Source organism: Colius striatus, chromosome 29, assembly GCF_028858725.1.
Source record: "Colius striatus isolate bColStr4 chromosome 29, bColStr4.1.hap1, whole genome shotgun sequence".
Lineage (NCBI taxonomy): Eukaryota > Metazoa > Chordata > Aves > Coliiformes > Coliidae > Colius > Colius striatus.
Window position 1 is genome coordinate 508024 of NC_084787.1, and position 14203 is coordinate 522226.

The 14203-nt window shown below is 66.4% G+C and overlaps 2 protein-coding genes across 2 annotated transcripts; both read right to left on the minus strand.

Annotated features, from left to right (window-relative positions):
* Nucleotides 1-363: 363 nt before the first annotated feature.
* CASQ1 (calsequestrin 1) lies at nt 364-4108 on the minus strand. Its single transcript, XM_062016056.1, has 11 exons — nt 3869-4108; nt 3388-3472; nt 2955-3055; nt 2628-2739; nt 2253-2326; nt 2032-2162; nt 1304-1349; nt 1136-1190; nt 951-1051; nt 781-855; nt 364-558 (listed from the first exon to the last, which is right to left on the minus strand). Exons 1-11 carry the CDS (start codon nt 4106-4108, stop codon nt 364-366), a joined length of 1215 nt encoding a protein of 404 aa, XP_061872040.1.
* Nucleotides 4109-5620: 1512 nt separating this feature from the next.
* On the minus strand, nt 5621-13509 carry LOC104555654 (sodium/potassium-transporting ATPase subunit alpha-2). The gene is made up of 22 exons (XM_062016057.1): nt 13192-13509; nt 13051-13110; nt 12562-12765; nt 12129-12242; nt 11909-12043; nt 11571-11688; nt 11211-11479; nt 10820-11018; nt 10589-10698; nt 10333-10467; nt 10057-10246; nt 9659-9834; nt 9422-9558; nt 9201-9351; nt 8750-8918; nt 8510-8664; nt 8159-8282; nt 7751-7896; nt 6694-6824; nt 6486-6587; nt 6317-6408; nt 5621-5824 (listed from the first exon to the last, which is right to left on the minus strand). The coding sequence occupies exons 1-22, from the start codon at nt 13507-13509 to the stop codon at nt 5796-5798; spliced, it is 3264 nt and encodes a 1087-aa protein (XP_061872041.1). The 3' UTR covers nt 5621-5795.
* Nucleotides 13510-14203: the final 694 nt, after the last annotated feature.

Genomic DNA, 14203 nt, shown 5'->3' on the forward strand with positions numbered 1-14203 from the left:
GGAACGGCCGGAGGAGCCGCCCCGTCCCACGGGCAGCGTGGAGGGGACACTCGTGGGGGGCACCCACGCACCATCCCGGGGCACGGGAGGCTTGATTTCCTCCCCATCCTCATCCTTTAGGGGACCCTCGGCTGCCACTCCAGCTGGGGGGTGGGGGGAACCCACGAGTGTCTGAGACCCCCGTGGGTACCGGTGTGTCCCGTCCCTCCCCCAAGAAGCCACGAGGGAAGTGCCCCCCCGGGGTGTCACGCGGGGATCCCCCAAATCCACACCTTTCCAGTCTCAACCCCACTGGGTCAGTCACAGGCTGGTTCTTTCGGGACTTTAATGTCTGGCACAGGGATGGGGCTGGGAGCACGAGGCCTAATCGTCGTCGTCATCATCATCATCATCATCATCATCATCATCATCATCATCATCATCATCGTCGTCGTCGTCGTCCTCGTCGTCGTCCTCAGTGTTGACCTCTCCCGCCAGCACGTCCTCCAGCCAGTCCTCCAGCTCCTCTGGCCCAGGCAGGTCGTCCTCATCCTCCATCTCCAGCCACACGCTGTCAGCCTGGGGGGGACATCGAGGGGGGACGTGATGGGGGGGTCACACACCAGCCAGGGACATGCAGGGGGATGTGGGACCCCCGGGGGGACAGGACAGGCTGGGAGCCCTGCTGCCAGGGGCTGCCTTTGAGCCCCACTGGTGTGATGAGCCCATCAGGACTCAGCCCCCGGTGCTGGCTGAGGTGAGGGAGGTCACACCGGGGGTCCCGGGGGGGGTGACACTCACATCTGTGACGTTGACCACCCCGATCTGAGGCCGGGACAGGTCAATGTTGAAGGTTTTCTCCCAGTAAGGGATGAGCTGAGGGGACACACATAGGTCAGCCCCCGCCTCCAGCCCCACCCCACAGCACTGGGGTCGGGGAGGGGGGGGGGGGGTGTCCCAGGAGCTGGTACCAGTGGGAAATCCTCGGGATCAATCCAGATGATGCTGAGCTCGGGGTTGTCCGTGTTGTCCCGGGCTACATCCTTCAGGATCTCCAGGAACTCGAAGCCGTCTGGGGCAGAGGATGGGGGGTGAGGGGTGCTGGGCCCCTCGTGCCCCCTGAGACCCCCCCAGCTCCTCCTGACCCTCCCCTCACCCGGATCATCCTCCTCTGCGAAGGCCACGATGTGGATCCCGTCCATGTCGTCCTCCTGGGGGGACACGGGCGTGGGGGGGCAACCCAGGGAGACGGGGGGGGCTCCCCAGAGGGGTGGGGCAAGGTGATGGGGACAGGGACCCCCCATCATCCTCCCCCCACACTCACCCAGGTCTCATACATGCTCTCGGGTTTGAGTTTCCTCAGAGTGGCTCTGTGAGATGGGGGAGCAGTGAGAGACCCCCCAATCCTGTCCGTCCCCCCGAGACCCTGCGACCCCCCCCCGAGTGACACTGTTGGGGGGAGGGGGCTTGTAAGGCAGGGGAGCAGTGGCTGGGTGGGGAGGGGGGGGGGGGCTGGTTTGGAGGGTGTGGGGGAAGCACAAATCTGGGACTGAGCTCCCTGTCACCTGGTGGGGGGCTGCGGAGGGTCCCCCCATCTCCCGCGGGATTGAGGCCGTGGCGGGGGGGGGTCGGGTTGATCCGGGGGGGGATTAAGGCTGCGGGAACATCCCAGCAGCACCCGGGCGTTAACCCTTTGCTGCCCACTCGGGAGAGACCCCCCCCCCCCCCCGGCCAGCACTAGGGGAGAGGGGTGAAGGGGGGCTCTTGCTGTGCATTCAGGGGCCCCCCAACCCCCCATCAGCCTCAGGAATCCCCCCAGCCTCGAGGCAGCGGCTGCCCCGGCTGTCACCTCCCCATAGCAACCTGTCCCCATGGCAACCTGTCCCCGTGGCAACAGTCTCCCGTGGCAACCACCTCCCGTGGCAACCATCCCCCCCTTGGCAACCACCTCCCGTGGCAACCACCTTCCTTGGCAACCACCTCCCCATGGCAACCACCCCCCCATGGCCCCTGCAGCCCCCCCCAGGATGGGGTGGGGGGTCGGACCCCCACCGCTTGTGCTCCTCCACGAAGTCCACGATCTCATCCTTGCTGTGGGGCCGCCCGGGGATGGTCACGGGCTCCTCCATGAAGGGCTCGTAGAAGTCGATCTCATTGAGCTTCAGGGTGAGCTTCTTGGCCACCTGGGGTGGGGTTGGGGTGTGGGGGTGTCCTCAAGCACATGTGTGTGCTGGTGGGGGGTGACCCAGCCCTGCTGGGACCCTCGCCCTCACCTTGCCGTCGAAGGTGGCAAAGAAGGGGATGTAGGGGTGGAACTCCTCTGCTGCCTCCTCAAAGGCCTTGAAGTCTGAGGGGGGAGCAGGGATGGGTCCTGGCACCAGAGTCCAGCACTGGGGACCCCACAGCCCTGCACCAGCACCCCCAGCCCAGCCCCATCCCAACGAACCAGAGGGAGCCCCACAGCCCCCTCCAACCCCAAACACGTGCAGGGTGTGTGGGTCAGTCCCTGCTGCCCCCGTGGGGGGACAGAGGGATGGACAAGTGAGCGGGTGTCTGGGAGAATGCAGTGGGGGGCTGTGGCACTGAGGGGGACAGGAGGATGGGGGGACACAGGGGGCACACGGAGGGGCTGCCCCAGCCCCACATACGCTCTGAGTCCTCATTCTTGAAGTAGCCGATGAGTTTGGGGTCGTCCTCGATGTTCTCGAAGGCCTGGAGCTCGTGGTCACCTTCAATGAACTCCACGGGGTCCTCCAGCACCTGGGGGGTGGTGGGGAGCAGGGGGTCAGCAGGGACTCCCCCCCTGCCCCTGGTCAGGGACAGACAGGGCAGGAAGGGGTCAGGATGTCCAGGTCCTTCCCCAGCCAAGCAAAGGTACTCCTGAGGTACTGGGGGGGGGAGGAGACAGGGCGCAGCTGTTGAGGAGGGGTCCCAGATATCTGAGTCGCTGTTGGGGGGAAGGGGGGGGGTCTCACATCCAGCAGGAATTCCACCAGGGTGTCTGCTGACAGCTCCCCATCGTACACGATCACGTCGTCCTCCTTGAACACGTAGATGCTGTCCTCCTCCGTCAGGCCTGGGGGGCAGGGGGCTCAGCTCAGGGCCCCCATGCCAGCTCTGGGGGTCCCTCTGCCTGGCTGAGAGGGACTGGGGGGATTCCTGAGCCTAGTTTGGGGGTCTGGAGTGTCCCTGTGTCTGTCTGGGGACACAGGGGGGTCCCAGTCGCAGACTGGCGGGGTGTAAGGGACTCATGAGGGTCTTTGTCTCAGGATGAGGGACACAGAGATCCCTGTGCTGGGTTTGGGGTGTCTGAGGGTACCTGTGTCTGGTTGTGGGGGTGCAAGGGGGTGTCTATCTCAGGTAGGGGGGTCTGGGGCTGTCTCTGTTGGGGGGAAACGTGACCCTTACCCAGCTTTTTGGCCACAGCTGCGTCCTTTTCAGAGTCAACGAAGCCAAACCCCACTCCCTTGTCCTCCAGCACCTGGGCTGCCAGCTGGGGGTGGGGGGTACCACACAAGTGCTGGGACCCCAGTGCCATTGCCCCAGTACTTCCTGGCCCCACCAGCATCCCCTGGCCCCACCAGCATCCCCTGGTCCCCCCAGCACCGCCTGGTCCCACCAGCACCCTGTGGCCCCTACCAGCACCCCCTGGTCCCACCAGCACCCCCTGGTCCCACCAGCATCCCCTGGTCCCCCCCAGCATCCCCTGGTCCCACCAGCACCGCCTGGTCCCACCAGCACCCTGTGGCCCCACCAGCATCCCCTGGTCCCCCCCAGCATCCCCTGGTCCCACTGCCACCCCCAGCACCATATGGGTGCAATTGCCCATCCCGCCAGCGTCCCCTGGTCCCTCCTGTGCCCCCAGTGCCCCGGTGCCCGCCGTGCCCACCTCCAGGACCAGCTCCTCCATGTCGTGGTGCCGCTGGGCAGCCCGGTCGCCGTGGCCGGGCCGGCGGTGGAGCAGCGCCAGCACCGGGAACCGCTTCAGCACCGCTTTGTAGTTCTTCAGGGTGACGGGCAGCACTCGGTCCTGCCCGTCGTGGCTGGGGAAGTCCAGACCCTCCCCGGCCTCCCCCGGGACCCCCAACCCCAGCAGCAGCAGCGCCAGCGCCCACCCCCACGGCCCCATCACCCCCCGGGCAGAGCCACGGACCAGGACGGACACACGGACAGATGGGGATGGACAGATGGACAGCCCCGGGGCTGGACAACGGCCAGAGGGGGACGGACAAAGGCTCGGGGACAGACAGATGCCCCCAGAGGGGGAAGGACAGATCGACAGACACGGCCCAGCCGGGACCCACGGCCCCAGCACAGGGGACGGACAGACAGACGCTGCCTGGACCCGGGAGGACAGACAGACACGGCCCCGGGGTGTGGGACAGGGACAGACACAGCCCCGGCGGGAGGGGACAGACGGACACACAGACACACGGCCCCTTCCAGCCCCAAAGTGGCCGAGGGCACCCTGAGCACCTCCTGCATCCCCCGGCCCCCCCTCCCGCGGCACAGGGGGCTCAGAGCCCCGGGGGGGTGCAGGGTCCAGCCGGGGGGGGCTCAATCCTCTTCCCCCCCCGTCCCCTCCCCAGCCCTGCTCCAGCTCCATATTAAGCCAGGAAAGAGGAGCCGGCGGCGGGGGTGAGGGACGGTGGGGGGTGAGGGGGGGCCGGGGTCTAAAAATAAGGCTCCGGGCCCGGGGTGAGCGGCGGCGGGTCCCGGGACGCCGCGGGGCTGGGGGTCGCTCCCCACCGACGGCTCGGGGTACCCCGCGGTCCCTGGGTGGGGACAGGGACACACCGAGGTGACCCTGAGGGGACCCCCATCCCACCCCCCGCCACGGGGCACCCCGGAGCCAGGGCTGAGGGGTCCCAGCTCGGGGTGGGAGGCCGCGGGGACCCCCCCAGCACCTGCCCGGCTCCGTATCTTGTCACCTCCGTCCCCCCCGCGGATCGGGTGACCGCCCGCCCTGCTGAGCACGGAGAAGTGGATCCCCCCGGAATGGGGGCGGGAGGGGCTTCTCCCCCAAAGCCAAGCAGCCATGGGAGCCCAGGACACCCGTTCTCGGGGCTGTGGGTGCCCAGGATCATCCTGCCAAGAAGCCACGGGAGCCAGGACCCCCCATTCTGGGGGAAGTGGGTGCCCAGCACCCCCGTGTGCCAGGAACTGGGGTGCCCAAGACCCCCGTCCTGGAGCTCTGGGGTGCCAGCGGGTGCAGGAGGGTCCCGTTAAGCCCCTCCGTTCCCAGCCCCGGTTTCAGGTGACCCTGACGTGGATCCTCCTTATTTTTAACCCCAAGTGACACTGAAACCCGGTGGGGAAACCTGAGCAGGGACAGATCCTGTCCCCCCTCCCCCAGCCCCGTGCTGCTGACTCAGCAGGGCTGGGACACTCCCCCCAGCGCCCCCCCCCAGCACTGTGCTGCTCCCTGGGTGGGGACACGGGAGGTCATCGGGTAACCAGGGAGGGACATTGGGTACTGGGGGACACAGAGGGCACGAGGGGGCACAGAGGCTCTATCCCTCCCTCTATGCCCCCCACCCTGCTCCCTGCTCGGTCCCTCTGACCCCCCAATGCCCCCCCTGCCCCCAGCACAGATGACAGCACGAAGGGGTTAAACTGTTTATTGCTCTGAAGGAGGGGGGGGGGGGTGGGAGGCTGGGTGCCCCGTGGAGGGAGCAGAGAGTGGTCCCCCAGCACTCCTGGATCCCCCAGGGCTGGGGAGGGTCCTGGAACCCCCCCATGCCCAGCAGCACCAGCCCCCGGGGTTAGTATGGGGGTGCAGGGGTGGGGAGGGGGGCGGGGGGCCACACGAGCACTTAGTAGTAGGTCTCCTTCTCCACCCATCCTGCAAGGGGGGAACATGTTTTGGGGGGGGTGAGGTGGTGGTGTCCTCACCCCCTGGCTTGTCCCCCAACCCCTTGGGTGCTCCTCCCCCCTCCTGAGTGTCCCGTCCCCCTCCCACACCCCCCACACGTTCTGTGCCCCCCTCACCACCCCTGGGCACTCCCCCTGCTTCCTGAGTGCCCCCCAACCCCATGGGTCCCCACTTTGAGTGTGCCCTAAGCTCAATGCTCCCCACTCCCTTGGGTGCAGTTTGGGGTGCAGTGGGGGCACAGGAACAAGATGGGGGGGGTGATAAGGGTCTGTGCCAGTCACAGGGGGGGTCAACAGTCATTTAGGGGGGCAGTGGCAACTTGGGGTGCTCAAAAAGGGGGGATTTGGGGGGCAGAGCACATCCTGGGGAGCTGTGCCTAAATGAGGCGAAGAAGCAATGCCCACTGTGGGCAGGGGGGCAGGCAGTAGCCATGGAGGGGCTTTCTGGGGGGGTCTCACTCACCGCCGGGGTAGCGGCGCAGGATGAGCTTCCGCACCTCGTCGTAGGCGAAGATGAGGAGGCTGTAGGGGAAGGCGCAGAACCACCAAGTGACCCTGTGAGGGGGAAAGAGCGTCAGTGGGGGGCACCCTTGTGCATGAGACAGGGGGAAACTGAGGTCCCCCCCACTCACTTGAGGGGGTACATGCGCAGGGCCACCCCCATGCCGGGGCAGTAGGACAGGAACGCCGCCAGCGCTGTCTCCTCCAGCAGCCCGAAGATCAGGATCTTGTTCCTGCGGGACAGAGGTGTGGGTGCAAGGGAGGGGGTTTGGGGGGGGGAGTGGGGAGCACCTCTGGGTGCTGGGAGGGGAGGGGGAGGTGTGAGGAGGGGGCACCCACTTCATGCCCTGCTGGAAGACGGAGTTGCGGCGCGTTTTGCAGATGATGAGGTCGGCCCATTGCACCACCACGATGCTGGCGAAGAAAGCCGTGTGGCACGTGAACTCCACCACCTTGCGCTGCTCGTAGGTCTGGGGAGGGGGACACGGGTCTCAGCACACACCCATGAGCCCCCTTTGCATGTCCATGTGCCCCCCCTCCCCTCCCACACACACACACACTCATGGGCAGGAGCAGGGGTGAGGGGATGGGTGTGGGATGGTGCTGCCCAAGCCCAGGTGTGTGAGGGGCATCCCAGGGGTGTGTGAGGAATATCCCAGGGGTGTGCAGGGGGTGTGTGAGGGGCATCCCAGCAATGTGTGAGGGGCATCCCAGGAATGTGTGAAGGACATCCCAGGAATGTGTGAGGGGCATCCCAGGAGTGTGTGAGGGGCATCCCAGGGGAGTGTGAGGAACATCCCAGGGGTGTGCATGGGGTGTGAGAGGGGCATCCCAAGGGTGTGCAGGGGGTGTGTGAGGGGCATCTCAGGAATGTGTGAGGGGCATCCCAGGAATGTGTGAGGGGCATCCCAGGAGTGTGTGAGGGGCATCCCAGGGGAGTGTGAGGAACATCCCAGGGGTGTGCATGGGGTGTGAGAGGGGCATCCCAAGGGTGTGCAGGGGGTGTGTGAGGGGCATCTCAGGAATGTGTGAGGGGCATCCCAGGAGTGTGTGAGGGGCATCCCAGGGGAGTGTGAGGAACATCACAGAGGTGTACAGGGGATGTGTGAGGGGCATCCCAGGAATGTGTGAGGGGCATCCCAGGAGTGTGTGAGGGGCATCCCAGGAATGTGTGAGGGGCATCCCAGGGGTGTGCAGGGGATGTGTGAGGGGCATGCCAGGAATGCGTGAGGGGCATCCCAGGGGTGTGCAGGGGATGTGTGAGGGGCATGCCAGGAATGTAAGAGGGACATCCCAGGAATGTGTGAGGGGCATCCCAGGGGGGTGTGAGGAACATCACAGGGATGTGCAGGGGGTGTGTGAGGGGCATCCCAGGGGTGTGAAGGGTTCAACTCACCCACTCCTGCCCATAGGAGTCCTCCAGGTCGTTGGTGGAGCGGTCGTCCCAGTTGAGGCGGATGCCCACCAGCGTGCCAGGCAGGAACCCATTCTCAGCCAGGATCACAAAGTAGGTGAAGAAACCACCCAGTGCCTGGATCATCCCTGTGGGAGACACACCCCAAGATGGGGGATTGGCACCCCAAAAGAGGGGATGCTCCCTGGGATCAGCACAGACACCCCCAGAGCTGGGATGGGCACCTCAGGACGGGGGAGCAGCATCCCTGGGGGTGCCCCTGGCATCACTCAGAGCTCATGGTGCCAGCCTGGGGAGATGCTCCCTGGTATCTAGTGAGTGCCCTGTGTCACCACAGGGTCCTGGGGGGCCACTGGTGCTGGTGGCACCCAGTGCCCCCCGTCCTCTCACCGATCTGCCCGTAGGCCATGCTGATGAGCCGCTCGTTCACCAGCTTGTCCGTCCGCGGGTTCCGGGGCTGACGCTTCATGATGTCGCTCTCGGCCGCCTCGTACGCCAGTGAGATGGCAGGGACCTGGGTGGTGGTGGGGATCTGTCACCCTCTGCCACCCCATCACCCCCTGCCACCCCATCACCCCCTGTCATCCCCCTATCACCCCCTGACTCCCACCATCACCCCCTGACTCCCCCCATCACCCCCTGTCATCCCCCCATCACCCCCTGACTCCCACCATCACCCCCTGACTCCCCCCATCACCCCCTGTCATCCCCCCATCACCCCCTGCCTCCCACCATCCTCACCATGTCTGTGCCCAGGTCGATGCAGAGGATGGTGACGGTGCCCAGGGGCAGGGGGATGTTGGCAATGATGAAGAGCAGGAAGGGGGTGATCTCAGGGATGTTGCTGGTCAGGGTGTAGGCGATTGACTTCTTCAGGTTGTCAAAGATCAGGCGGCCTGCAGAGACAAGGAGTGATGGGTGGTGGGGGGTGGCAGGTGCCTGTTTTGGGGGGTGGAGGGTGATGGAAGGGGTGTCACTGACCTTCCTCCACACCAGTGACGATGGAGGCGAAGTTGTCGTCCAGCAGGATCATGTCAGCCGCCTGCTTGGAGACGTCGGAGCCGGCGATGCCCATGGCGATGCCGATGTCGGCTTTCTTCAGCGCCGGGGAGTCATTCACCCCATCCCCTGTCACCGCCACGATGGCTCCCTGGGGACGTGGGGTCAGAGATGGGGACACCCCGGGGATGGGGACAGCGGGGAACCCTGGGGGAGAGGGAAAAGGGCACAGGGAGGGGGGACAAAGCGGGGATAGGATGCTGAAGGGCATCAGGATTGGGGACACACAAGGTGGGAGGGACCAGGAGGCACAGGGACAGGAGCACTGTGAGGAGATGGGGATGTTGTGGGACACAGGGATGGGATATCATGGGGATGGGATATCATGGGGATGGGACACCATGGGGATGGGACACCATGGGGATGGGGGCACCTGGCGCTGGCAGCCCTCCACGATGATGAGCTTCTGCTGCGGGGAGGTGCGGGCGAAGACGATCTCAGTGTGGTTCTTGAGGATCTCATCCAGTTGCTCCGAGGTCATGTCCTTCAGGTCAGAGCCGTGCACCACGCAGGCCTTTGCCTCCCTGTCACAGCAGCCTCAGCACCAGCCCACGGACCCAACCCCCAGCCCAGCTCCCAGCCACCGGCACCTACCGGGGGTTGACCTGGCTGACGGGGATGTTGAGGCGGGCAGCGATGTCCTCCACGGTTTCGTTGCCCTCCGAGATGATGCCCACTCCTTTGGCAATAGCCTTGGCCGTGATGGGGTGGTCCCCAGTCACCATGATCACCTTGGGAGGGGGTACACACACACACAGAGAGGGGTAACCCCTGCTCGGGGGGCTGCCTGGGAGGGGCTGCGGGGCTCATGGGGATCAGAGGGGGTCTCACCTTGATGCCAGCGCTGCGGCACTTGCCCACGGCGTCAGGGACGGCGGCACGGGGAGGGTCGATCATGGACATCAGCCCCACGAAGCAGAGGTTGCTGGTGGGGAAGTTGACCTCGTCGGCGTCGAACCTGAACCCGCGGGGGAACTTGTCCGGGGGCAGGTAGAGGTGGCAGAAACCTGGCGGGCGCCGGCGGGTGACGGAGTGTGGGCACTCACGGGCACCCCCTGCCCTCCCCTGCTGCTCCTCATGTCCCCAAGGTCCTGGCCCACATCCCTCGTGTCCCCACAGCCTTCATACCCCAGCCCATCTATTCCCCACCGTCATGTCCCCCATCACCCATCCCATGCCCACTGCACACTCCTGCCCCTCCCTGTGCCCCCCACACCCTCTGTCCTCACCCAGGACGCGCTCTCCCAGCCCCCCCAGCTCCAGGTAGGCGTTCTGGAAAGCCTCCCTCATCTCCTGGTCCAGTGGCACCTCCTGGCCCTGCAGCAGGATGCGGGAGCAGCGGTCCAGGATGCGCTCAGGGGCCCCCTTCATCACCAGCAGGTAGCTCTGTGGGTCCTCCTCGCGCTCGTGGATGGAGAGCTGCGGGCACAGCGGGCACCGTCGGCACCAGGCAGCACCCACCGGCCTCCCCACGGTTCAGCACCATCCCAGCCTCCCTGGCACACCTGGTACTTGTTGGTGGAGTTGAAGGGGATCTCGGTGACTTTGGGGTTCTTGTCCCTCATCTTCTTGACGGAGCCGCAGGACAGCTGGATGCACTTCAGCAGCGCCGACTCCGAGGCGTCGCCCGCCGTGTCCCGCTGCGGTCAGGGTGAGGTCAGAGTGATGTTGGCAGCACAGGGGGGGGCTCCGGGGTTGGCACCCCCCCAGCTCTCAGTAGAATTTGTTGAGGGGGGGTTGGGGGGTTCAACATCCAGCTACCTTGGAAATGGAGATGTTTTCCTGCCCCGGCTTGAAGACGGCGCGGTTGCAGAGCCCGGCGATGCGCGCAAGGGCTGCCCACGTGGGCGAGCGCTTGTCGAAGGTGGCACCTGAGGAAGAGGCGTTCCCATCAGCCATGATGGGGGTCTCCCAGTCCCCTCAGGGACACCTCCTGAGGACCCAGGGAAAAGGGTGCCTGGGGGATGAGGTGCCAGGCTACCAACCACCCACCTGACTGGTCCTCGGTGGTGTCGGCCTCGTGGATCTGGTTGTCGAACCACATGTGTGCCACGGTCATTCGGTTCTGGGTGAGGGTCCCGGTTTTGTCCGAGCAGATGGTGGAGGTGGAGCCCAAGGTCTCCACTGCCTCCAAGTTCTTCACCAAGCAGTTCTTGCGGGCCATGCGCTTGGCTGTCAGCGTCAGGCACACCTGGGGGGGCACTGGGGGCTCAGTGGGCACCCACCGGTGTCAGTGGGTGCTGCTAGGTGCACAGGGAGCAGCCCAGCAGGACCAGCGCTCACCACCTTCCTCCCAGCAGGATCAGCGCCCACCAGCTCCCTCCCAGCAAGACCAGTGCCCCCCAGCACCATCCCACCCCTCTGCTCCCACAGGCGCCCTTACGGTGACGGTGGCCAGCAGCCCCTCAGGCACGTTGGCCACGATGATGCCGATGAGGAAGATGACGGCCTCCAACCAGGTGTAGCCCAGGATGAGGGAGAGGATGAAGAAGGAGAGGCCGAGGAAGACGGCGACGCCGGTGATGAGGCGGATGAAGTGCTCGATCTCCATGGCGATGGGCGTGCGACCCACCTCCAGCCCCGAGGCCAGCGAGGCGATTCGCCCCATCACCGTCCGGTCCCCCGTGGAGATGACGATGCCACGGGCTGTGCCTGGCAGGAGGAGGCAGGAGGGTGACACGGGGTGGGGGCACCAGGGCCCCCCTGTGCAGGCAGGGACCCCCCTGCCCCGGCAGCCACCCACCTTCCACGCAGTTGGTGGAGAAGAAGCAGATGTTGCGGGTCTCCAGCGGGTTCTCGTGCGTGAACTCGGGGGAGCGTGTCTGCGGCTCCGACTCACCCGTCAGCGAGGAGTTGTCCACCTGGTGCCGTGGGTGGGCACGGGGTGGGTGCTGGTGGGCTCTCCCCATGACAGCCCTGATGCCCTCCCCATGCCCTCTGGGGTGTTCACGCTGTATGAGCCACGGGATCTGAACCATACTGGTCCCAGTGCCCACCCAATGCCGACTGGGATGCCTACACCATGCCACTCCTTTGCCCACCCCGTGCCACCACCGTGGCCTACCCGCCGGTGCCTCTCACCTTGCAGCCGTGGGAGGAGATGATGCGCATGTCGGCGGGCACTCGGTCACCCCCCTTCACCTCCACCAGATCTCCCACCACCACGTTCTCCGCGTTGATCTGGATCTTCTCGCCCTCACGGATCACCAGCGCTTGCTGCCGGGGCACAGGGCACCCTGAGGGATGCCTCATCCCCCCCGAGACCCCCATGCCAAGCCAGGTGCCCACCCGGGGCTCCTACCTGGGGGACCATGTTCTTGAAGGAGTCCATGATCTTGGAGCTCTTGGCCTCTTGGTAGTAGGAGAAGCAGCCGGTGACGATGACGACGGCGGCCAGCACCACCCCCAGGTACAGCTGGGACCCAGGAGGCACCTCAGCACCCAGGGGTGCAGGGTGAGGCCCCACGGGTGCCCTACAGCATAGGGTGCTAAGAACGGGACCCCCCCCCACACCAGCTTGGCCCCTCTGCCCCCCACATCCAGAGCCCCCAGAAGCGGGCAGGTGGTGGCAGGGGGCACATGCCCACACTGTGCCCCCTGCAATACCCATTTCCCCCATGGTACCTGTGTCCCCTAAGGTGTCCACGCCCCCTTCCAATGCCCAGGGTGCTTCTGAATCCCCACCATGCCCTACTGTGCCCCCTTGGTGCCCGTGCCCCCCGGGGCACCCTCACATTGTCATTGGACGGCTCGTCCTCCATGGCAGCCTGGATGCCATAGGCCAGGAAGCAGAGGATGGCGCCGATCCACAGCAGGATGGAGAAGCCCCCAAAGAGCTGTCGGCAGAACTTGACCCACTCGGGGGTGGTGGGGGGCGGCGTGAGGGCGTTGGGACCGTCCTGCGCCAGGATCTCGGCCGCCCGCGCGTTGGTCAGGCCCTGCGGGACACGGACACGCTGCCACCCATGGATGGGGGGCTGGGAGGGGCTGGGGTCCCAGCCACGGGACACCCCGAGGGGCTGCGAGGGCAGGGGGTCATGGCCAGGGCACCCCAGGGATGTGGGGCCAGGGGGGCATGGGCAGGGGGATCTGTGGAGACAGGGAGTCACCCACAGGGATGGAGGGATGGGGGATGCCAGGGTGGGACGGGGGCATGGGCAGAGGGGGGATGCTGGAGGCGGCTTCGTGCGAGGGGGACACATGGGGATGAGGGGATATCTCACCCGGGACAGGTCCACCTGGTACTTCCTGCCCAGCTCATCCAGGGACAGCTTGTGGTCATCCTGCCGGGGACACGGCACCGCGTCACAGCGTCACCACGGCCGGAGCCCCCTGCGTGTGCCCCCCCATGGACCCCTCCTCACCAGGTTGACCTCCTTCTTCAGCTCATCCAGCTCCTTCTCCTTCTGCTTCCTCTTGCCGCCGCCATTCTCGGAGGTGGTGGCAGCGGGCGAGTATTCCCGTCCGACCTGCGGGCGCGGGACCCCGTGGGCGCGCTGGCACAGCCGCGCTGGCTGTCCGGCACCGCCGGCGGCACGGCCCTCGCCGCGGGCACGGGCATTACCATGGGCATGGAGGTCACCGCCAGCATGGGGGTCACCGTGGCCACAGGTATCATCGAGGGCACGGGGCGTCACCGTGGGCACGGGGGGGGCTGCAGGCACCGGTGGCAGCGTGGGCATGGGGGGCACCGCAGGCAGAGGGGGATGGGAGGGGAGGGGGGATCTCATGTTGGGGAGGGGGCACAGCGGGTGGGGGAGGGCACCGTGACCATGGAGGGGGGTACTGTGGACATAGGGGTGACCCCCAGGGCTGAGGAGAGGGCGCTGAGGCCATAGAGGTGGCACTGAGGGGCTGCGGAGGGTGGTCACTGTGGCGGGGGAGGGACCTCTACAAGCTGGGGGAGGGGGGGGAACGTGCCACCAACACCAAAGGCGTTGAGAGAGGGGACAAGTAGCCCTGGCTGTTCTTGGAGGAGTGACACAGCCCCTCCTCTGTGAGCAGCGGGGTGTCCCCAGGGCTGGTGGAGCCCAGCGGGGGCTGGCAGGAGCGGGCAGGGCCGGGGGGGCAGCGGGTGCCCCGTCGGGGGCCGGGGAGGCCGGGGGGGGGGCCGATGTGGTCATGGAAAACGTCCCCGGTGCCAAGAACAACGGCTGGGAGCAGGGGGGGGGCGTTACCGCGGGGACGGGACAAGGGGGGGGGTCACTCACACCCGCCACGGGCAACCCCCAGGCAGGGACGCTTTGGGGGGAGGGTCACACTTGAAGGGGCACCCTAGGATTTTGGGGAGGGGGTGGCACTCGGTGGCATGATGGGTGTTGTGTGTGCCCACCGCCCCCAAACCCCCCAGCATTTCCCTGCGGGCAGGTTTCCAGG

Bases quoted from the DNA above. Each gene is read 5' to 3' on its own strand.
- LOC104555654 (XM_062016057.1), bottom strand. From the start codon at position 13,509: ATGCCCACGCTGCCACCGGTGCCTGCAGCCCCCCCCGTGCCCACGGTG. The intron at 10,699-10,819 runs GTGGGTGGTTGG...CCTCTTCCTCAG, and splicing joins CACCACCGAGGACCAGTCAG to GTGCCACCTTCGACAAGCGC. The intron at 6,409-6,485 runs GTGAGTGGGGGG...TCCCCCTCACAG, and splicing joins CTGCGCATGTACCCCCTCAA to GGTCACTTGGTGGTTCTGCG.
- CASQ1 (XM_062016056.1), bottom strand. From the start codon at position 4,108: ATGGGGCCGTGGGGGTGGGCGCTGGCGCTGCTGCTGCTGGGGTTGGGG. The intron at 1,052-1,135 runs GTGAGGGGAGGG...CCTCTGCCCCAG, and splicing joins CGCAGAGGAGGATGATCCGG to ACGGCTTCGAGTTCCTGGAG. The intron at 559-780 runs GTGAGTGTCACC...TGTCCCCCCCAG, and splicing joins GGGTGGTCAACGTCACAGAT to GCTGACAGCGTGTGGCTGGA.